This window comes from Chlorocebus sabaeus, chromosome 26 (genome assembly GCF_047675955.1).
Source record: "Chlorocebus sabaeus isolate Y175 chromosome 26, mChlSab1.0.hap1, whole genome shotgun sequence".
NCBI classification, from domain to species: Eukaryota; Metazoa; Chordata; class Mammalia; order Primates; family Cercopithecidae; genus Chlorocebus; species Chlorocebus sabaeus.
The window spans coordinates 44,466,477-44,489,257 of record NC_132929.1 but is presented as its reverse complement, the minus strand read 5'-3'; the positions used below and the strand labels follow the sequence as shown (position 1 = coordinate 44,489,257).

At 48.4% G+C, this 22,781-nt stretch overlaps 1 protein-coding gene across 1 annotated transcript in view; it reads right to left on the bottom strand.

Annotated features, from left to right (window-relative positions):
• Positions 1–8,724: 8,724 nt before the first annotated feature.
• CORO2B (coronin 2B) overlaps positions 8,725–22,781 on the bottom strand; it is a 150,050-nt gene continuing 135,993 nt past the window's right edge. Inside the window, exons 7-12 of the mRNA XM_008016105.3 lie at positions 22,564–22,668; positions 21,896–21,992; positions 18,644–18,756; positions 18,221–18,311; positions 17,902–18,041; positions 8,725–10,683 (exon numbers count right to left, since the gene is read on the bottom strand). Of these exons, the coding sequence (XP_008014296.1) occupies positions 10,552–10,683; positions 17,902–18,041; positions 18,221–18,311; positions 18,644–18,756; positions 21,896–21,992; positions 22,564–22,668 (678 nt within the window). The 3' untranslated portion in view covers positions 8,725–10,551. The remainder of the gene's footprint in view (positions 10,684–17,901; positions 18,042–18,220; positions 18,312–18,643; positions 18,757–21,895; positions 21,993–22,563; positions 22,669–22,781) is intronic.

Here is a 22,781-nt window from a genome sequence, read left to right as displayed (position 1 = left end):
TAATCCCAGCTACATGGGAGACTGAGGCAGGAGAATGGCTTGAACCGGGGAGACAGAGGTTGCAGTGAGCCAGGATCGCGCCACTGCACTCCAGCCTGGGCGACAAAGCGAGGTCTCAAAAAAAAAAAAAAAAAAAAGAATAATTAAAGGGACAAAGCTGGAAGCTGTTGTGGTAATCTGGGTGGAGACAATGAGGGCCTTGGAGATGATCATGAAGATGGAAAGAAGTGGGTGGGGCTGTGAGAAGGTAGAACTGGTCTACCTTTGATTTTGGATGCCCTGTGATCTCTATCATTCTTCTAGCAATGAATTGTGCTGTACCTTAAGAAGTTTGTTTTTATATTTATTTCTACTTCTTCAATGCTGTTGTCTTTTCATGCATTTCTATCTTGTCTCTCCAGCATTCCTTGAGATCAGAGATTGACTCTCACGCCCAATCCACATTTAATTGTTTGATTATTTGGACCTCAGCTTCCTCATTGCTAACTTGGGGAATCTATGCCTTTCCTGCTTTGTAGGGTTATTTTGAAGATCCAGCATCTGATCAGATAAGGTGGGGAAGAAGCTTTAAATAGCATGCAGATGCAATTGATTATTATCATCAAGAAATTACCTGTTTGCATTAGGTAAGCACTACCCAGAGTGTAGTCTGATCAGAATGCAGTCAGAAAAGAGAAGTAAGAAGTTGAGGTACCCTCCCTTGTCTGGTTGATTATTAAGTTATGACTGAAGTTCAATCAATAATAGCCAAATAATATTGACTTTAGCCAGAGAGAAACCTGGAGAAAATGTTCACCCTCATAATAGACAAAAATTGGAAGCCAGTGGTTTCAGGTATCTACTGGTGTAATTCTAACACCTCAACTCTACATGAGATTGGTGTGAACCCCATCCCACAATCTAGGGGAAACCCCATGCCCTTCTGCAAGATTTCTGTGAATTCCCTGGGCTTAGGTTCCTCAGCGTCATCTCTGGCTCTAAATTTCCTTATTTGCCATCTTGTGGCCAAACCTCTATCCCAGAATTGCCCCAAAAGTTGAACATAGCCCTTTCTTTATTGATGCCTACCTACCCTGCTTCTACAGGCAGCTTGTGTCCTAGACATTTATTGGAGATTTGGGGAATGGATTACATTGGAGAGAAGAGTTGGATTGCAAAACTGCAGCCCAGAAAATTTAAAACATAAACTTATATCTCTCTAAGAGCTTCCCCAGTTTCCCACCTACTAGGGCTTTAGTTTCTAACCACATTGCTTAGCTTTCTTTTTTCTTTCCTCCTTTGTTCTTCCTTATCCCCAGATTCCTGTTCATTTCTTACACAGAGCTATTTGGCGACCTTTGTTTTTTTCCTCCCAGCTCATGTCTTCAGGGCCTCACCTTTTACCCCCAAGGGGCCTATCAAGGTATTTCCCCAAACAAAGACACTTCCTTCCCTAAAAGGAACTCTGGGACCAGCTGATAAAATCATAACTTCTCTTCTTTTCTACTGCAATGACAAGGTTGCCAAACTGTGTCTGTTCTTTGGGAACTCCAACATTAACTGGGTCTTCTGGCCAATGGGAAAAGTAACCAGTCGGCAATCCTTGTGACTTAGGATGCACCCAAGATCTCATTGAATTTAATGCTTGCAAGTTTGGGTGGAAGGCTGGGAAGTTATGATTAACCCATTTTATGATGGGCAAAAGTGGGGCTTAGAAATAATTTAGCAACAACTGGATGAATGAGCGTCTGAGCAAGAACTTGAACCCAAATCTGAGCTCATCCAATTTTCTCTTTCTTGGGAGTCTTTATGGAAATGGAAAATGGCCCTTGCTTGTTAGTCAAGTCAGCTGTTTTGACAATGAACTTGGTGCCCTGGTGCAGGTCAAAAGAGACATGAGCAATGTGGCAGATAGGTTGTACTAAGTGCTGGGAGGAAAAGATAAGCTGTCAGAAGAAGCTTTTCTGTGTTGAGACAGAAATGTTGTCTCCCCAAGATAACCATCTTGAGGCTGTTAGGCAGGGCTCTGGCTAAGGAGGAATCCAGCAGGACTGCTTTGGGAGCCACTTCTTAAGGCTCCTCTGTCATGCCTTTCCCTCATGCCTTCCCCTGTCCCCTTCCCTACACCCTTTCCTCCTTTAAGGCCTAGTTCCCACGGCCTCTGGGAAGCCATCCCTGGCAGCCACACCTGGGTTAAATCCTCTGTCCTGGAAATCCTGTAAGCAATTATTCTCTACTTTGCACCATTAGCAAGTTCTAGACCAGTGGCTTTCAAAGTTTGTTGATTGCAACCCATAGTGAGAAACGTATTTTATTTTGCATCTCTGTATGTATAACACACCACTTTCTCTTTCTCTTACACACACACACACACACACACACAGAGAGAGAGAGAGAGAGAGAAATATTGTGTGTGCACTATTAAAAAATGTTGCAAATTTCATCTGGTCATTCTGATGCTTTAAAACCTCCGGAGGTTTTCCATTGTATAAAAAGTACATTCCAAGTAAATAGCCTGAGTATAAGGCCCTTTGCTGACTGTTCTACTTGCCAGCCTTCTCGTTGGCTTCAGAAACTCAAAGCCCTTTGGGATTCTCCCCACATGCCAGCTGCCTCCTTTCTCTCACTTCGCACATGCTGTTCCTCTGACTGTAGTGCCGTTATCCCTCTTCGAAGTGGTTAGAAAACTGCTTTCACTTTAAGAACTCAGACGACCTGTCACCACAAGGTCTGTCCTCTGTCTTCTGCATTTTGATTGCTCTGATCTAGTACTCATCACACTGAATTGTAATTACTCATTTACACATCTGCATCCTTCTGTAAACCAAGTCCCCAGGTCCAGTGATTTGTATATCTCAGTTGGTTTTATATCACTGGCACCTACTGTAGTGTCATTGTCCAGCAGATGTTCATTGAAAATTAGCAAAAGGACAATTTTTCTCCAGTTCCATATTATCATTGATTAAAATTCTTCCATTCCATATGGTCTTAATAGCTCTGGCCCTTTATATATACGTGTGTGGTGCAGGGAGTGGGAGAGGCTGATTTTGGAAGTAGTCACAGTTGATTCTACAGTTCCTAGTGTACCTCCTCCCACTCAGCCAGTAGTTTTCATTGCTAAAGGGAGGATCAGGATTCTGATAGCTGGAATACACAAATAAATAAACAGTCAGTGCCCAGCTTTTGAGTTTTTAAATAGATTTGCAAAAATTCATGGCTGAGACAGTGAAGTCTTAAAAGCCAAGGCTTTTGTTTATTTTTATCTAATTTTTTTTGAGACAGTGTCTTGGTCCTGCTGTGTCACTTAGGCTGGAGTGCAATCACGGTTCACTGCAGCCTCCACCTCCTGGGCTCAAGGGATCCTCCTGCCTCAGCCTTCTGAGTTGTTGGGACAACAGGCATGTACCAGCACACTTGGCAGATTTTTTACATTTTTGTAAATGTGGGGGTCTTGCTATGTTGCCCAGGCTAGTTTCAATCTCCTGGGCTTAAGTAATCCTCCTGACTCGGCCTCCCAGTGTTGGGATTATAGGTGTGAGCCACCATGCCTGGCCAAGGCTTTCGATTTGAAGAGAAGAAAGGGCACAATGCCAGAGAAAGCAGGTCATAAGGTTTATGCCACAAGCGGTAGATTGGGAAGAAAATGGGTGAAGAGACAGTACCTCGCCTTATGCAAGTTTAGGGATTGGGGCCACCTGGGGTGGAGTGGGAGGAGATCAGTGGGTGGAACCAGATCAGGAGGGATCAGGTAGGCAGGGCAGAGTCAGCAACAAGAGGATCAGGGAAAGGCTGAGCATCTGCTGCCACAGTGGCCTGTGCTGGGATCCCTGTGAGGCATGCCTTGCATCGTGGGGCTGTTTGGTGGTGGCTGGGCCTTCTGGTCAGGACCCTACCTGTCAAGTGTCCAACGGAAGTGACACCTGGCCAGCCCTGTCTGCTCATCCCATCCAGCTACCCTCCAAAGGGACAGTGGTGATGTGGGAGGAAAAGCCCTGGCATTCCTGGTGAACTGAACAGAATAAGCCTGAGATTTCATCCCGAGGGACACGGTCGTGGCAAATCCTAAACTTTTACATACTTTTAAAATGTCTTTAAAATTAAAGAATACCTTCCTGTCTTATCCTGTTACCCTGAGATAATCACTGCTAATTATCTCAGTCCTTCCAGACATTTCTCTCTGCATCGAATATGAATTTTAATTATAAGCCAGACTGGAACCTCTCTGAAACCAAGAACTACATCTTATTCTAGCACCCAGGACAATACTCGATGCAGAAAAGGCATTTGATAAATATTTGATAAAATAATTTTGAATGAAAACTGTCTCAAAATTCCAGTAGGCAAAGAAAAATAAGCTGTTTTCATTATTTCATTATTATGAATGACTTTCAGATAGCTATGTGAATTTCAGGCCAGTAGGGGATACGCTAGAATCGGAGACGGCTGGTGGGTGGGGGATTTAGAATCACTTGGATCATACTGCTAAGAAGCTCTAGGGCCTGCCAGGTCTTTCAGTGATTAAAAAATCCCAACAAGCTATCTTTTTTCTTTCTTCCTCTCTCCTTCCTTTCTTCCTTCCTTCCAATAGAGATAAGGTCTCACGATGTTGACCAGGCTGGTCTGGAACTCCTGGCCTCAAGCAATCCTCCCACCTTGGCTTCCCAAAGTGCTGGGATTACTGGGATTGTAGGCATGAGCCACTTCGCCCTGCACCCAACATGCTTTCTAAGACCAGCCCTTCCTTTCTCAGGTAGCCAAAGGAACATTTGTTAAGCAAGCTGTGGCCAGCATTGCTGTTGTTGGTTTACAAGGGGATTACAGAACACAGTCCCTATCTTTGGGGAGTGCCCCATTAGACAGCAGGGGGTGGGTCATCTCTGTTCCAGTTCTGGTTCCATTTCTGAGAGTTCTCCTAACCTGTCCTCTTCTTCCTCTCTCTTCCCTGTTGCCTCCCTGTCCCCTCCTCCCACCCACCCCTCGGATCAAGGTCAGTTTCTTATCTCAGCAAGCTCTCTTAAGTCTGCCATAACTACTGTCCCAGGCTGGGCCACTCCTATCTCCTATCTGGACAACCCACCAGCCCCCACCGTTTCCCGGCTTGTGTTGCCCTCCAATCCCTGCCACTGAAGCAGCCGGCGGGAGGTGTCCACTCCTGATTCAAGCCCTTCCTTAGCTCCGCATGGCCTGGGGTGGAGTCCAGCCTTCCAGGGCAAAAATTTAGGGCTTCCCGGGTCTGGCCCTGGCCTCTTCCTCTGTGTCCTGGGCTGCTCCTATGCCTGGGAAGCAGAGACCCTGGACGACTGGTCCTGTTTGTCTCATCAGGAGCTTCCTGGAGGCTGTGTGGGCTGGAGCAGTAAGCCCCAGGCTGGGCTGGGTTGTGCTTGGCGGAGCTGCAGAGGTCTGGCCTAGACACCTGCTGCCCCCACCCCTGGTTTTTTGCCCCCCATTCACTTTCCAGTTCTTCCTTCTACCACCCCCTCAGCCCAAGCCTCATCAAACGCAGACTCTCCAGGCAGAAAGGGACCCTCCCTGTCACTGTTCCTGTAGGGAAACTGCTCAAGGTCACAGAGCAGGTCAGAGGCTGCCTGGGTGGGGTGAGAACACCCAGACCAAGCCTCTTTCCTGTGCTTCAGGGAAGACCAGGCAGGGTCTCCACAGTCCCAGAGGGAGGAAGGTGAGGTGTGTGCCCTCCTCTGGCTGCGCCTTGGAAACAGTTGGTATCTGGGCTGCCCTCCTTCAAGCCTCCCTTCTCCACTTGGGGTGCTTTGATTCCTGGCTGTTCTGTGCGCCTGCTTTGCCATGAGGCCTCAGTGCCTATGGTTGGATCATTAATTCTGGAGTGAGTGGGAGGTGCAAAAGGGACCCAGTTTAGAAAAAATGGGCTTGATAGAAAGGCCATAATCTGCCACCTGCTGGTTGGATTCAAGTTTCTACAAACTCCTGGTCTTTGAATCTTGCTGTCATCACTGTGACCTTGAAATCCAAGATCTCTGCTCAGTGTCCCTACCTCCCTCCTCTCACTCAAGACCCACCGTCTTTCGTTGTTCCCATGTCCCCTTCGCTGGATCCATTCTCCCGATTCACACCTGCATCCCAATCCCAGGGGGATTTGCACATGGAGATGGTTCTGGCAAGGGCAATGCTTAACCCAAAGAAACTGTGTGCTAATGGGGGGATTCTGGGCAGTGTGACAAGCCAGATGCAAGGGAGGGGCTCTGGGACAGGAGCTTGCTAGAACTCCTCTCACCCGATCTCTAGACACTCACCTTCTTTCTCTGAGTAAGACTGACCCATTTGTGCTTGTTACTGAATTAAAATTCCAAGGAAAGACAGGCTGCAGGTTGTTCCCAAATAGGAAACACACATACACAGAGAATGAGGAGCCTCTGCCAACATCCCAGGCAGGCCTCTTCCCCTCCCTGCACCGTAGCCCTACAGTCCCTGTGCAGGCTGACCAGGGGGAGGAGAAGGATCTGGTAATGTTTCCTGTGGCCAAGGTAAGTGCCTCTGCTCCAGGCAGCCCCCATCACGGCAGTCCTTCTAAGCAGGAAGGCTGGGGGGCGGGGGCCTGGAGGTGGGAGTGTTTTCAACATGAAGTCATTTCCCACAGTGAAGAAGCAGCCACGTTCTGCATGGTCCACTGGCAGTCTGGGATGTTTGCCCAGCACCAGGAGAGAGTCTAAAAATGCCCAAGCCCATCTTGGGATCTCAGGAGGCTGGCTGGAAGACAACCCAGGAGTCGTCCAATCCCAGAACAAACTGCCCACTCCACACTGAACCCAGCCTAGGGTGAAGCTCTTCCCAGCCTCCAAGGGCTCCAGGTCCTGCTGGATGATATGATGTCTATACATAGATCACTGACTGGAGCCCCTCAAGAGCAGGGCTTGTTCTTTCTCATGTCATGGTTCCCAGCACCTGGTCCTAAATAGATGCAGCTACTTGGTATGTGTTAAACTGAGTTGAAAATTCGATTAGGTGTCAGGGGTGGGATAAAGAGTTGTAGGCACGCGCAGGAGGATACTCTTGCTGATGGTAAAGGCATTAGGGACATCTCCATAGAAGAGAAGGGTCTGAAGTTTAGCCTAAGATATCCTTACTTGGAGAAAAGAAGGGAGCAGACACCTGGTAGGGAGCATGGCAGTGAGGACAGGTTCAAAGAGCCATGAACGGCACTCTCCTACATGACTATGATAATTAAAGCAATGTGTTGGAGTAGGCAGTGTAATTGGCAATGTGTAACTGGCAGAGGGGCCAGTGTAACAGACTAGGCATGGAATATATAACATATGAAGAAATTAAGGATACACAGCCAGCCAATGGGGAATTGATGAGTTAATCAACAAATGCAGTTGGGAAAATGGGCTAGTGGGGAGACAGAAAGCAAGTTCGAGCCCGACCTTAGACAGTGTACCATAATAAATAATGACAAACAGCTGCCCCACTGGGCTCAGAATTGGAGATTAGGTGGGACAGAGGTACATATGAGACAGATCACCTTATCTTCACCTGTTCCCTGAGCCCCAGAAAAAGTGATTTTCTGCACCCAAGTCCTGTAGGAAGCCATTCTCTGCTTCTCTTTTCCCAATAAATTTCTTTTTTATTTTATTTATTTATTTTTTATCACTCGTGCTAGACAATGGGTGGTCTTGGGGATTTGTCCCATCCTCTCAACTGCTGGTGTAATGGAAACCTAGGATGACATACCAGGAAGGGACCCTAGAAATTGTCCCATTGCCTCATTTTATAGATGGAGAAAATGGGGCCCAGGGAGAAAAAAAAGCCTTACTCAATGTTGCACAGCTAGTTGAGGGCAGGGCCAGGCCTGGACCACCCCTTCCCTGTGATCCTGCTCACTGTTCCTCTGCAGCCCTTTATCCTTTCCTCCTCACCCCTTTTCTAAGGCCCACACTGCTTTCCTCTGGCTCTTCTGAGTTTCCTGTGGTGTCCACACTGCCGGGTGCCTGTTCACTTTGCAGCCTGACAACTCTTATTTAAGACAAACTTGGACTACTGAGAGAGTGAGGATGTCTAGCATCCCTGGTCTCAGAATGGGCCGCGGCCACCCTCCCAGAACAGACTCTGCCCAGCTCTGAGTCTGGCTGGGGACTGGGAACACAGACCTTCTCTGCCTCTGGCTCAGAAGATCCAGTCCCTGTGTATTTCCCCCACTACACTGGCTGAGTGACCTTGAACATGTCACCACTTTGGGCCTGACTGCTTTTCTTGAAAACAGGAATAATCGGACCTACCATTTAGAGCTTCTATGAAGATCAAATGAGTCAAGTGTGTGGAATCCTGCCTGATAAACTGCAAGACACCATTCCAGTGTAGAGTGTTGGTCTCACCCAGACCCCAACACGGGGCAGCATCTATTGAATAGTGGTAGAACAGTGGTTCTTAACCAGGAGGTGATTCTGACACTCCAGGGGACATTGGGCAACATCTGGGGACATTTTTGGTTGTCTCAATTGGATGGGAGTTGCTATGGCATCTGATTGGTGAAGGCCAGGGATACTGCTAAATATCTTACAATGTACAGGGCAGCGCCCACAGCAAAGAATTATTCGCCCCAAATGTCAATAGTGCTGAGATAAATGAAAGTGTGAAATTATATCTGTAGGTACAGACGTGGGTTGTCATTCCAGAAAGGCAAAGGAGCTGTGGGTGGGGAGCTGACCATCAAGGTACCATAGTGACCAAGAACAGGAACCACCGGGGTTAAATGAGATGGCTATGCCCAGGTTTGATAAGTTGAAAACATTTTATTTCAATTCTATCCTTGGGAGGCAGCATAAATAATCACAGAAGACCACAAAGGTCACTGGGGAAGAAAAAAAAAGCTCCAGAAATGTGGGGAGGAGGAGATGAGTGCTGACACTGTCTAGCTGTGGGGTACGGGGTGAGGAGGCCCTACTGTAAATGGCTGGGAGGATGGAGGTTCTTAGAGGAAAGGCCCAGCTCACCTGGAGGGGCTTGGGTAGCCCTGGCCTCTGTGGATGGGATTTTCCGTAGGGCGGCCACGGGAAAAGCAAGTATGGAGTATAATGCATCTAGTAGATCCTAGCTAATGAAAGAAAAGAGTGGACACCCATTTCTCGATTTCCAGATCTCACCCCAAACTGTGACTCTTCTGAGAACAGTGTTTATAAACTCTTTGTGGGTAGTGGGAAATGAAAGGAGGAAAAAAGAAGGAATAAAAGAACATGTGTACAAGACCAAATGAAATGTGACATCTCAGAGCTGTGTGACCTTGGGCCACTTCTCTCGGTTTCCTCATCTGCAGAAGGGAGTAGATGTGAGGCTCAATGAGATCCTATGTGTCAAAGGACTGCAGAAACTTTAAAGTGCTATACGGATGCGAGTGGCTGTGGTCATTCTACGTGCATAAGGCTGAAAGTGGCTGAGATAGTGGTGCTGAGACACACGCAGAGCGTCCCTAGAAGCCATCAGACCCTGGTCTGCCTTCCCCAGGGCCAAGCTCCACCCTTCTCAGCCTCAGCTTCCAGGAGGACGAGGCCTCATCTCAGATGGAGTCCCCTGGGGAGGGTGGTGGTGACAACCGAGGGTGGGGACCTGAAGGATCTAGGGGCACAGCGTGAGGGGCCTCAACTGGGCAGTGTGGCACATCGGCACTACTGGTGCTGGGTAGACGGTAGCAGTGGCTTCCAGTTCTCATTCTCCGCAGAGACTCGGGCACTGGTGAAGCCCACAATGGGATTGGCATCTTGATGCAGTGGGAAAGGCCCTGGCCTTGGGGTCTGAACACCCAGGGTCCTGGTTGTGGGTCCATTGTTGACCTGCTGGGTGACTTCATAAGTCACTTCCCCATTGCAACCCTCAGTTCTGTCATTTGTCAAATGGGGACACTAATCCCTACCCTGCCTGGCTCACAAATTGAATGGGAAAAGGGTGTGCAAGAGCTTTGAAGAGAATCAGGGGGAAGGCAAGGGGTCATTATGGCCTTGGAGAGCAATCCTCTGAATTCCCTGAAGACAAGATGGTGGGAAGGGAAGAGACAGAAAGAAGCCGGGCTGCTCGCTGCCCTCGTCGGGTGAGGCAGGCTTCTGGGGCTGCTGGGGGAAGGGGGGGTGGGACGAAAGAGGGATCACTGCAGCCTGCAGTCCAGCACTTACGCTGTGGTACCTTCAGTGATGCTGAGAGCTCCAGGTGGGAGTGCTGAGATGTCCTGGCAGCCCCCTTCACAGGGGAGAAGTCCAAGTTCTAAGTCTAGCTGAGATCCCGCTTCCCCCTTTGCTTCTTGGTCCACTGAGATAGAGCCCCCGTCAACCCCAGAGAGTCTGTGGTCTTCACCCAACTGAGGGGAAGCCTGGGTCCTGGGGTGGCAGGGAAAGGGGCTGCCGGCAGGGGTCTCCAGGAGAAGCTGGGGACTTTTATTAGCATGAGGTCAGGAGGTCAGAGGTTGGCTTCCAGTTCTCGAGGTGGTAGGCGGGGGTCCTCAGGCTGGCCCCCCTCCTGTCCTGGCTCTGTCTCTGGGGTCACTGGTAAGGGAGAAGTTAAGGGACGAGTAGAAACGACGGAGAGATCGGCTTAGAAAACAGCCCAGCTGCGGAGCTAACAGTTCTTGGGGCTGTTGCGCAAGTTTTTCAGTTCCAGCTGGAGCTGCCGAATGCGGATGTCCTTCTGGGACAGCTCTTCTTTCAACCGTCGAATCTCATCCTGCTGCCGGAAGAACATTCGAAGGAGCTGGGGTGGAGGAAGAGAGGGGGCCAAGGAGGGCCCAGGAGAGAGCAGGTGAGACAAGGATTTCCCAGGTGAGTCTCCAGTTGCCTGCCGCCCGTGCCCTCACATTCCCCCAGGCCTCCCACTGCTTGATCCACTTATTCTCCCCAGCCACTCATCACCACTGCACCTCTCCCATCTCTAGCTCAGTCCACAGCTCTTACTTTCCCGTGTGAGGCAGGAAACAAACAAAACCTGCGTCATTAATTGATTCAGGATCACTGAAAAAGGAGTGACCAAACAGTCGTTTTCCAAATATCCCAAGCTTGTCCCTTTCTGAGTCCTAACCTAATGCTTTTCTTTACCATTGTATTAATAGATGTATTGATTATTACATCTATAATAATATATAATAATAGATGTACAATACATAATGATAGATGTATAATAATACATAATAATAGATGTATAATGATACATAATAATAGATGTATAATAATACATAATAAGAGATGTATTATTACATGTATTACATTATTATTGATAATTTACATATTTATTTACTTTTGAGACAAAGTCTCGCTTTGCCATCCAGGCTATAGTGTGGTGGCGTGATTTTGGCTCACTGCAACCTCCATCTCCTGGGTTCAAACAATTCTCCTGCCTCAGCCTCCTGAGTAGCTGGGATTACAGGCATGCACCACCATGCCTGGCTAATTTTTGTATTTTTAGTACAGACAGGGTTTCACCATGTTGGCCAGGCTGGTCTCAAACTCCTGACCTCAGGTGATCCGCCCACCTCAGTCTCCCAAAGTGCTGGGATTATAGGTGTAAGCTACCACGCCTGGCTTGTGTTGATAATTTAGAACTTTCTAAAATGCTTTGTATCATTTTCTTCTTAAGGAGGCTCAGGATACAGAATGGAATCTAGCTTTTTTCCTACTGATGAGGAACAAGAATACCAAAGTTTGCACTGGTCAGGGATTCATGTACAGCTATCTTGGCAGATCTTCACCCCAACGACTCTCTAGCTTAACCCGCCTCCATTTCTCCTGTAAAACATATTGACAGATGTCCACAAAACGCTGAGCCCTGGAAAGCAGCAGGCTCCTTGCAGCTCCTGCACACCTGAGTTGAATGTTACCCACAGTCAATTGTGTTTGGCCTCAAACTTTCTGGTGTGAATTACATTGTTATTGTAATTGCATAATTTAATGAATTATGATATAAATTGATGAAATGAGCACAAAAAGAGAGTTGTTGTTTCTATAAAAACTTAATTAAAGGCTTAGAAGATCTTGATAAAGGTGATGCTAAAAAAAATTGCAGCTAAATTAGGTGTGGAAGATGTAGCCCTAGAAGACTGGAGAATATTCTATATCTTGGCTGATGGTGGCTGCATGACTGCATGTATTTGTCAAAACTCTGAAACCAACACACTACAGAGGATGATTTTTACCATAGGCAAATTATACCTCAATGTCTCAAAAAAAGGTGAGGGAAAACACTGTAAAAACTAGGACTTTGCTTTCAGATGGACTTTAAATTATTTTTCTACCTAAAAGAAATGGAAACCGGAAATGGGAGTTAAGGTGTGATTTGTTTGAAATACATCGCAGATTCCAACCAGGGAGGGCCTCCTTGAAGAAAAGGCCTTGGTCTTGCATCAAAATATGCTAAATGAATGTATATGTTTTATTGTTATTATTTATTTACTTATTTATTTGTTTGTTTGTTTCTTTTTGAGACACAGTCTTGCTCTGTCACCCAGGCTGGAGTGCAGTGGCACGATCTCAGCTCACTGCAACCTCCGCCTCCAGGTTCAAGGGATTCTTCTGCTTCAGCCTCCGGAGTAGCTGGGATTACAAGTGTGTGCCACCACGCCTGGCTAATTTTTGTATTTTTAGTGGAGATGAGGTTTCACCATGTTGGCCAGGCTGGTCTTGAATTCCTGCCCTCTAGTGATCCACCCTCTTCAGCCTCCCAAGGTGCTGGGATTACAGGTGTAAGCCATCATCCCAACCTACTTTTATTTTTTAGGGATAGAGTCTTGCCATGTTGCCCAGGCTGGACTCAAACTCCTGGGCTCAAGCGATTCTCCCACCTGAGCCTCCTGAGTAGCTGGGACTAGAGGGGTGCCACTGCACCTGGCATGTTTTATGTTTAAAACAAAAATAAATGGTTTAAAGAATGTATTGGGGGGAGGGGGAAGGGATTGCACTGGGAGTTATATTTGATGTAAATGACGAGTTGATGGGTGCTGACGAGTTGATGGGTGCAGCACAGCAACATGGCACAAGTATACATATGTAACAAACCTGCACGTTATGCACATGTACCCTAGAACTTAAAGTATAATTAAAAAAAAAAAAAAAAAAGAATGTATTGACCAGGCACGGTGGCTCATGCCTGTAATCTCAGCATTTTAGAAGGCCGAGGTGGGTGGATCACGAGGTCAAGAGTTCAAGAGCAGCCTGGCCAAGATGGTGAAACCCTGTCTCTACCAAAAATATAAACATTAGCCGGGTGTGGTGGCAGGCGCCTGTAACCCCAGCTACTCGGGAGGCTGAAGCAAAGAATTGCTTGAACCCGGGAGGCGGAGGTTGCAGTGAGCTGAGATCATGCCACTGCACTCCAGCCTGGGCGACAAAGTGAGACTCCATCCCAAAACAAAACAAAACAACAACAACAAAAAAGAATGTATCTATCAGCTGGGTGCCGTGGCTCACACCTGTAATCCCAGCACTTTGAGAGGCCGAGGGAGGTGGACCACCTGAGGTCAGGAGTTCGAGACCAGCCTGGTCAACATGGTGAAACTCTGTCTCTACTGAAAATACAAAAATTAGCCAGGCATGGTGGTGGGTGCCTGTAGTCTCAGCTACTTGGGAGGCTGAGGCAGAAGAATTGCTTGAACCTGGGAGGTGGAGGTTGCAGTGAGTCAAGATTGCACCATTGTACCACAGCCTGGGTGACAGAGCAAGACTCTGTCTCAAAAAAAAAAAAAAAAGAAAAAAAAAAAAGAATGTATGTTTTTAAGATTCTCTCTTTTTTTTTTTTTTTTTTTTTTTTGAGACAGAGTTTCACTCTTGTTGCCCAGGCTGGAGTGCAATGGTGTGATATCTGCTCACCACAACCTCCGCCTCCTGGGTTCAAGTAATTCTCCTGCCTCAGCCTCCCAAGTAGCTGTGATTACAGGCGTGCACCACCACGCCTGGCTAATTTTGTATTTTTAATAGAGACAGGGTTTCACCGTGTTGGTTAGGCTGGTCTCAAACTCTTAACCTCAGGCGATCTGCAAGTCTCAGCCTCCCAAAGTGCTGGGATTACAGGCGTGAGCCACTGCGCCCAGCCACAATTCCCTCCTTTAACTAACTTAAAAAAAATATTTTTTGTTAACTAACAAACCACCAGTACCAGTTATATCTGTTCAGAGGTATGACATACTATTTGCCTTTGCACTAAATGACTCTACACACTCTTGTGTCTTCCAAGTTCTCAAAATTTCTTTGCATTGTTTTTTGGTCCACTTTTGTCAAAAACACCACGTTAGTGAGGTGTAATTCACACACCATAAAATTCACTCATTTAAAGCATACGATTCAGCGATTTTTAGTAAAGTGACTGAGTTGTACAACTGTAGGTCTTTTCCCTTGCATCAAGCTGTCAGTTGTTTCCTCACACTTAGATCAATGTGTCCACTTTTGACAGCCGCACTTTCTAATTGGCTGCTTCCAAACTGCTGTGATGATTAAAACTATGGATAAAGCCAGAGTCAGTAGGTTTTGAGAAAGCTTCTTCCCAACGAGGAAGATGCACAACTTTGGTGTAGATTGTGGAATCTGTTTTGTCTGCTCTGAGGCCCTTTAAGGTTTTCCTCCAGGTTCTCAGTTCTGATTCACATAGGCAAATCTACAGCAAAATATTGTTTAACTACTATTGAACCCTCCCTTCTCCAGACCCAGTGCCAGAACTGAGTTCAGGCCCTTGTTATTGCCCTCCTGGGCTATCACAGTGACCCCTGTGTCTCTATCTTCAAAAAGTAGGGTTCTTTTAGAAACAAGAAAACAGCTTGGTGCAGTGTCTCATGACTGTATTCCCAGCACTTTGGGAGGCGAAAGTGGAAGGATTGCTTGAGCCCAGGAGTTTAAGACCAGCCTGTGCAATATAGTAAGACCCTGTCTCTACAAAAATGTTTAAAATCAAATTAGTTGGGCATGGTGGTACATGCCTCTAGTCCCAGCTACTCGGAAGTCTAAGGTGGGATTATTGCTTGAGCCTAGGAGATTGAGGCTGTAGTGAGCTATGATCGTGCCACAGCACTCCAGTCTGGGAGACAGGGCAGGACCCTGTCTCTAAAACATAAATAAATAAATATAAGAAAAAACTTGGCCGGGTGCGGTGGCTCAAGCCTGTAATCCCAGCACTTTGGGAGGCCGAGACGGGTGGATCACGAGGTCAGGAGATCGAGACCATCCTGGCTAACACGGTGAAACCCCGTCTCTACTAAAAAATACAAACAACTAGCCGGGCGAGGTGGCGGGCACCTGTAGTCCCAGCTACTTGGGAGGCTGAGGCAGGAGAATGGCGTGAACCAGGGAGGCGGAGCATGCAGTGAGCTGAGATCCGGCCACTGCACTCCAGCCTGGGCGACAGAGCGAGACTCCGTCTCAAAAAAAAAAAACAAAAACTTAAAATATTATTATATATATATATTTTTTATATATATATATAAATATATATATATTAATAGAAAGTATATATATATATATATAAATAGAAAGTATAGCACCATGAACCCCCAAGTACCCATCACTCAGCTTTAGTCTCCACCTCCTGGGTTCAAGTGATTCTCCTGCCCCAGCCTCCTAAGTAGCTGGGATTGCAGGCATGCACCACCATGCCTGGCTCATTTTTGTATTTTTAGTAGAGACAGGGTTTCACCATGTTGACCAGGCTGGTCTCGAACTCCTGACCTCAGGCGATCCACCCACCTTGGCCTCCCAAAATGCTGGGATTACAAGCATGAGCTACTGCACCCAGCCTGTGGGTCCATTCTTACTTCATCTCTACTACCACCCACCTCCCCTGCACCACTTTCTTCAGAGGTTATTTTAAAGCAAATCCCATTTATCACATCATTTCATCCAGCCCTGAATATCCCTCTACACTGGCATACAAGCATATTTTACGGCAATTATCAAGTTACCTGCAAATCTCCCCCTTAAGACTGTGAAGTCCCAGAGGTCAAGAAGGGTCTTATTTTTATTAATAATAGTGATAATGGGCCAGGTGTGGTGGCTCACATCTGTAATCCCAGCACTTTGGGAGGCCAAGGCGGGTGGATCACCTAAGGTCAGGAGTTCAAGACCAACCTCGCAAACATGGTGAAACCCCATCTCTACCAAAAGTACAAAAATTAGCTGGGCATGGTGGTGCATGCCTGTAATCCCAGCTACTCGGGAGGTTGGGGCAGGAGAATCACTTGAACCTGGGAGGTGGAGGTTGCAGTGAGCTGAGATTGTGCCACTGAGCTCCAGCCTGGGCAACAGAGTGAGATTCCTTCTCAAAAAAAAAAAAAAAAATAGTGATAACATAAATTGGTGGTATAGGCGGCGTCTAATTTAAGATGGCTCCCATGTTATTCCCTCTCCTCAAGCATGGGCTGGCCCTAACAGATTGCTTCAAATGAACAGAATAGGGCAGAAGTGGTGGGATACCATTTCCAAGATTAGGTGACAGAAAGACTGGCTTCCATCTTGGGTGCCCTCTCTTGCTCTTCTGCTCACACACCCTGTTGTGAGCTGCCTTATGGAGGAGTCCACATGGCAGGGACCTGAGGGAAGTTCTGGCCAACAGCCCAAGGAGGACGTGAGGCCCTCAGTCCAATAGCCCCTGAGGACATGAGTCCCAGCAGCAACCACATGAGTGAACTTGGAAGTAGATCCTTCCACAGTTGAGCCTTCAGATGTGATTCCAGCCCCAGTGGACAGTGTAACTGTACCCTCATGAGAGACCTTCAGCCATGGGCATGCAAAGAAACTGTGGGCTAATACGTGTTTGTGGGTTTAGGCCATTAAGTTCTAGGGTAATTTGTTACATAGCAGTAGATAGCTGATACAGTTGACCCTTTGAGCACTTAATATGAGCCAGGAAGAGTGCTAGACACTTATGAATTATCTCTTTAATGTTCATAGCATTCCATATCCCAATTTTACCACAAGGAAATGGACTTATAAAGATCAGTAAACTTGCTCAGTCACAGCCAGGAAATGGCAAAGCCAGGATTTAAATGCAGGTGGGGTCATGCAGCCATCTCCATTTCAGTTGTATCATGCCTTATGTCTGGCACACAGTAGGCATCCTGTGAACCCCAGCTGAGCTAAGCCATGTTGGCATCAGGGAATGGGGGTGTGGGCTGGAAGGAGATACCACTGGGGGACATGGACAAGGCCCAGTTGAGCTGCCCCGAAAGAGCTTGCTCCCATTCCAAGTGGTACAAAGAGCACCTTCATGGCCAGGCGCGGTGGCTCACGCCTATAATCCCAGCACTTTGGGAGGCCGAGGCGAGTGGATCATGAGGTCAGGAGATTGAGACCATCCTGGCTAACACGGTGAAACCCTGTCTCTACTAAAAAAAGACAAAAAAATTAGCGGTGTGGTGGCGGGCGCCTGTAGTCCCAGCTACTCGGGAGGCTGAGGCAGGAGAATGGCATGAACCCAGGAGGCGGAGCTTGCAGTGAGCCGAGATCGCGCCACGGCACTGCAGCCTGGGCAACAGAGTGAGACTCCGTCTCAAAAAATAAAAAAAGAGCACCTTCATAAACACCCAGTCTCTTGCACAAAGACTGGAAGTGTCAGACCCCAGCACTGTTGCAATGCCAGTGAGGGAGGCAGGGCTGTGATACACGAGGCCAGGCTTGCCCTGTTAGTCAGGAATTTATAACTTCTGGAACACCAAATGACAGCAACGTTCTGGAATGAATTCATGAGGAGATGCATAACTCTGTAGGTTAGTGAATTTGAGGTGTGGAGGTGGTGTGGGGAACTGATATCTCCAGACATCCCAGCTTCTATTTATCGGGGTCAGAGGCATCAGAAACCAATATCAGGCTACTTATGGTATTTGTCACAGAAAGAAAAATGTCTCAGAATGGAACTGGCTTAAAGGCCTGAAGCCTGTAATTGAAATGTAAAGGTCTTGTTCTTCTAGGGCCTGTGGAGGTAATAACTTACATTCCTTACCTCATTCTCTGTCCTGGGTGGGACATTTTCTAATAAATCTATTCCGTTGACCACAACACTCTTCTTTTCTTTGATGGGAGCCTTAAATACCATTTTTGAGGACTTCTTATAGCCTTCTTTCAAAGACATCAGCACGGGATCTAAAGAAGGCAAGGGAAATGCTCTCACTGATGATCCCATGGGCTGTCAGGTGATGGTCCAGCAGGCTGGGTGGGAGGGAAGTTCAAGCAGGGGGATAGGCAAGGGGAACTGGGGCAAGCTGCGCTGAAGGCAAAGGCTGCAGCCCTCCTGTGCTCTGTGGAGTCCCCTGCTGTGGTACCTCGGTTGATGCCTCCCAGCCATTCATCCGGGGTCAGTGCTGGCTCCGTGCCTGGTGTCATTGGGTAAATGTCTTCCTGGTAGGAATCTGACTGCAGTGGGAGGAGCAGAAGAGAGGACAGATGGGGGGCTGCTAGAAAAGCCCCTACTCTTCAGTCAGACTCTTCTCACTGATCTACAGTCACGCTACCTGCTCTCCTGCCTCTATGCCTTTGCACTGCGTTTCCCTCCTGGAACTACCCGCCTGCACTCATGAGCAAACCCAACTGTCCCGTCTGAGGATGCCCCTCACGCCAAATTGGGTTTGAAGACCCCAGTCCACAGCACATCTCTCACCTGGGTTTCTCCAGGGTCATGGTCAGTGGTGAGTAGGCTAGGATGCGATGCAGGCCCCCCTCCCGGAGCCCAGCCCAGCCCCACTTACCCTCCGGGGCACGATCATGGAGATGGGCTCGATGAGGCCCTTGAGAGTCACCAGCTTGTAGAAGCGGAACACCTCGCAGGCTGACACATCCAGCCCGTGCTTGGGCATGACCCCTGTAACAGGCACACATGTGGCTCCATGGGGTACCAGAAACTGCCTCTCAGTGACATCACCCCACGATGTTCTGGGCTGGGGAAAGGCTGAGGAATGTACTTAGGTTTGGAGGCAACGGCCCATGCAGAGGGCAGAGGGTGGACCCGGGCTTCTTCAATCAGTCTCTGTCTCTGGATGGTCACTTCTCAAGCTCTTTGGGCCAGACCTGCCTCACCACAGTGCCTGCTTTATAATTGGACCCCTCAGAATTGGAAGAGGTCTGGATGCAGCCTGAGATTTCTGTTCTATGTCTCCTAGAACCAACAATGTGTGCACACGTTGCCTGTGTGGGTTCACTTGCCACGTGTCCCTAATAGCTGCCTCTGCTGAACATCTATCATGGGAACGAGGGGCAGTGCGGTGTGAGGAGCACAGTTCTATCTAGGGGTGGACCAACGGGGTTTGAATCCTGACACTGCCCCTTTCCATCTGGGAGTCCTTTGGCAAGTCACAACTCTCTGAGCTTCTAGTTCCTTGGCTGGTTCGAGGAGGACAACAGTGGCCTCATATGAGGTGATCAGGAGGATATGTGCCAAGATACTCATTAACTGCCTGGCACCGTGACGAGCACAGACAACATTAGTTTCTTTCCCTGTATTGTGAATATGAGTTAAGGCTCTGCCTCTCCTCCACTGGGCTGGAAGCCTGCTCTTCCAGATAAAGAAATTCCAGGAGTTGGAGGGAAGGGGTGAAATGGTTTCCCAAATGGGATTAAGAGTCAGCAGATTCGGTCTGAGTTCTGCCTCTGCCACTCAGCAGGTAAGACCTGCCTCTGGTGAGCTGCTTAATTTGTCTGTGTCTATAATAAGTGCCTAGGTCACAGCAAATGCTCAATAGTGGTCACAGGTGAGGAGGATGAGGATGAGGATGAGGTGAGTCATTCTGAGTCCTTCCTCCTTCTTTCCTCTCCAGCCCTCCATATCTGATACCTTAGCAAGTCCTGCTGACATTACTTTCTAAGCATCTGGATTCATCCTGTTCTCCCTGTCTTCCTCCTGTCCACCTATTATCCTCTCTTGCCTAAAAGTCTACAACTGCTTCCTAACTGGTTGCCCTGCCTTCCTCCTGCCCCTCCCAAATCCATTCTCTCTACTGAAGTCAGAGAATTTTTTTTTTTTTTTTTGACAGAGTCTGGCTCTGTTGCCCAGGTTGGAGTGCAGTGGTGTGATCTCAGTTCACTGCAACCTCTGCCTCCCAGGTTCAAGCGATTCTCCTGCCTCAGCCTCCCAAGTAGCTGGGATTATAGGGGTGTATCACCACACCCAGGTAATTTTTGTATTTTTAGTGACAGGGTTTAGAGACAGGGTTTCACCATGTTGGCCAGGCTGGTCTCGAACTCCTGACCTCAGGTGATCCACCTGCCTCGGCCTCCCAAACTGCCAGGATTACAGGCGTAAGTCACCACACCTGGCTGCCAGAGCAATCTTAACTAACATTTCAGATCACATCATGTTGTCTCATCTCCCACTCAAGAAAAAGAACCGTCCCCACAATGATTTCCTAATCAAATGCAAACTGCTTTCCCAGGCTAATGCATCCCATGGGTTCAGCCCCTGCCCACCTCTCCAATGGTCTCCTAACACCCTACCCCCATCTCCTGCTACATCACAGAGTCTACACCATGCTCAGGCACACTGACCTCCTTTCTGTTCCTAGAACATGTCAGGCTCATTCTGGCCACAGAGCCTTTGCACTAACCATTCCCCCTGCTGGGACTGCTCTTTCTCCTTCCCATCTTTCAGAGCTCAACCTAAAATATCATCACAGAGAGGCCTTCCCTGATCACCTGTGTAAAGTAGCCCCCAGTCACTCTCTGTTCTAGCACACCCTTTGACTCTCCGCCTAGAACTCATCCCCATACAACATTTTTCTTATTTGTTTACTGCCTGTATCCTGCTCAGCGGAATGTGATCCCCATGAGAGTAAGGCCATGTTCTATTTGCCACTGGTCTTTGTGCAAGGTCTGGTACACAGTTGGAACTCAATAACTGTTGAACAGCTATGTGAAGGAGCAGGAGGAGTCAAGTGCTCTGTCAGGTGCCTTGCACATATGGTCTCTAAGCCTTACATTAGCCATTCAAGGAAGGTTTGATTATCCCCATTTTACAGATGAGGAAACGACTTAGAGGGATTAAGTGCACAGCTGAGCCAGAATGTAAACCCAGGTCTGACTCCAAAGTTCAGGCTGATTTTTATACTATTTGATGCAGGAGTGACAGTGAAGGAGTGGGGATGACAGAGTTGGGGAAGGGTAAAGTTGATGGAATGGTGATTAGGACTTTGGACATCTCTTGGCTTCCATTTTGCTGTTGGTCACTGGAGTGGGCTGTCAGGTCCTTTCAGCCCTGATGGAAGCTGGCCCTCAGGCCCTGTCCATAATACCAGACCCACAGGAAAGCAAACTAGACTCAAGCTCCAAGGAGGATCACCGCAGAGGTGGGAACGGGAGGTCCCTGAAAATAGGTGTTTCACTGGGTGATTTGGACCCCAAATGTAGAATTGCTGAATCATATGCATTACCAGGTTAGTTGAAAGGATGGAAAATTGGTTGTAAGACTTTTAGTGGTGGGAGAATGTGGGTTCTCACTCACTACACCCTGTCAAGCCCAGAGCCCTCTCTGTGTTTCTGCCTGAGAGCCTAGGGAGCTTGGGGCTGCAGTCACGGGAACACCTGGAACTTCTTCCTGCCCTATCAGGCAGACAGAGCTGCTGCTGGGGTCTGGGAGTCCCGGCTTCCTAGAGGCTCAGGAAGAGACTTGTGCCTAGACCCCGCTCTGACCTTTAGTTACTGGACCACTTCCCACCATCGTCATAGCCACTGTGGGCTTCAGGCTCCCCATCTGCGATCAGGAGTGCAGACGCAGAGCACATGCTGGCAAGCTGCTACTGATGGTGGATGTGAGCGTGCTGGGGTGACAGCGCCGGTCCAGTGGGCAGTGACAACTGCAGCAGGGCCAGCTCATGCAGGTTCTGTTCCAACTTGCACATGTGCTGTGGCCTTCTGAGTCTGATTTTCCATTTAAGGGAGGGGGTGACCCATGGGCCAGATGTCCTCCCGTGCATGAGCACACCAGCTGTGGCAGCCTGGGGGCCCCTTACCTAGGCCTTTCTGCGGGGCTGGGGAGCGGAACTCCATGAGGTAACTCAGGTAGGGCTTCTCCGTGCTGATCTCGTAGTACCGGATGTTTCCATCACCCTGGGGTCAGGAGAGATGGAGGTGAGGAAGGTGGCAGGTAGGGAGGGCAGAGCAGGGCCTGGTCCCAGGAGCCACCTGAAGACAGCTCTCCCCTGTGCTTCATGGGTGGTTATAAAAACCAAGGAAACCTGGCTTCTAGGCTCCTAGTGGGTGCACCACAGTGGACTCACTGCGGGTGGAGAGGTGGAGGTGGATGGGCTGATGTGAGTGTGTGTGTGTAGACAGCCTTTCTGACAAACAAGGTTCTATTCACCAAGGGTCTCCTGGTGGGTATCTCAAATTCCATCATTCATCACTGACTACACTGCAGGCTCTGATCTTTACTCCAATGTAAAACCCACTCCAGCTCACCTTTGAAGGAATTCTTGGTAGCAGACACTTGAGTAAGAATGGGTGTCAGACTTGAGGGCAGGTGTGAATGGGAGAGGTGAGGCCCAGGAACTTGGGTTGGGTCAGGGAACACCAGAGAGGTTAGGCTGGCTATTCTCAAGGGGGTGGGGCAGTTGCAGGGGTACAATGAAGGCAGGGCTCTCCCACAGGTTGCCCCAGGCCCTCCCCCGCCTCCTACTACCTTTCCAGCCAAGTAGAGCATGTGGGTGTCAGCATCATAGAAGGGGAACAGGAGGCCAGAGAGCCCATCGATTTCCTCTTCGATCAGGGGCATGGACAGGTCCTCCTGAGGGAGAGGACCTGGTCTCAGCCTCTCTGCAGGCAGGATGGCACGCCCCTCCCCAAATCCCAGCAAGACCTCTTAGGACGGCGACTACTTTATGTTAAGACCTCCCCTAG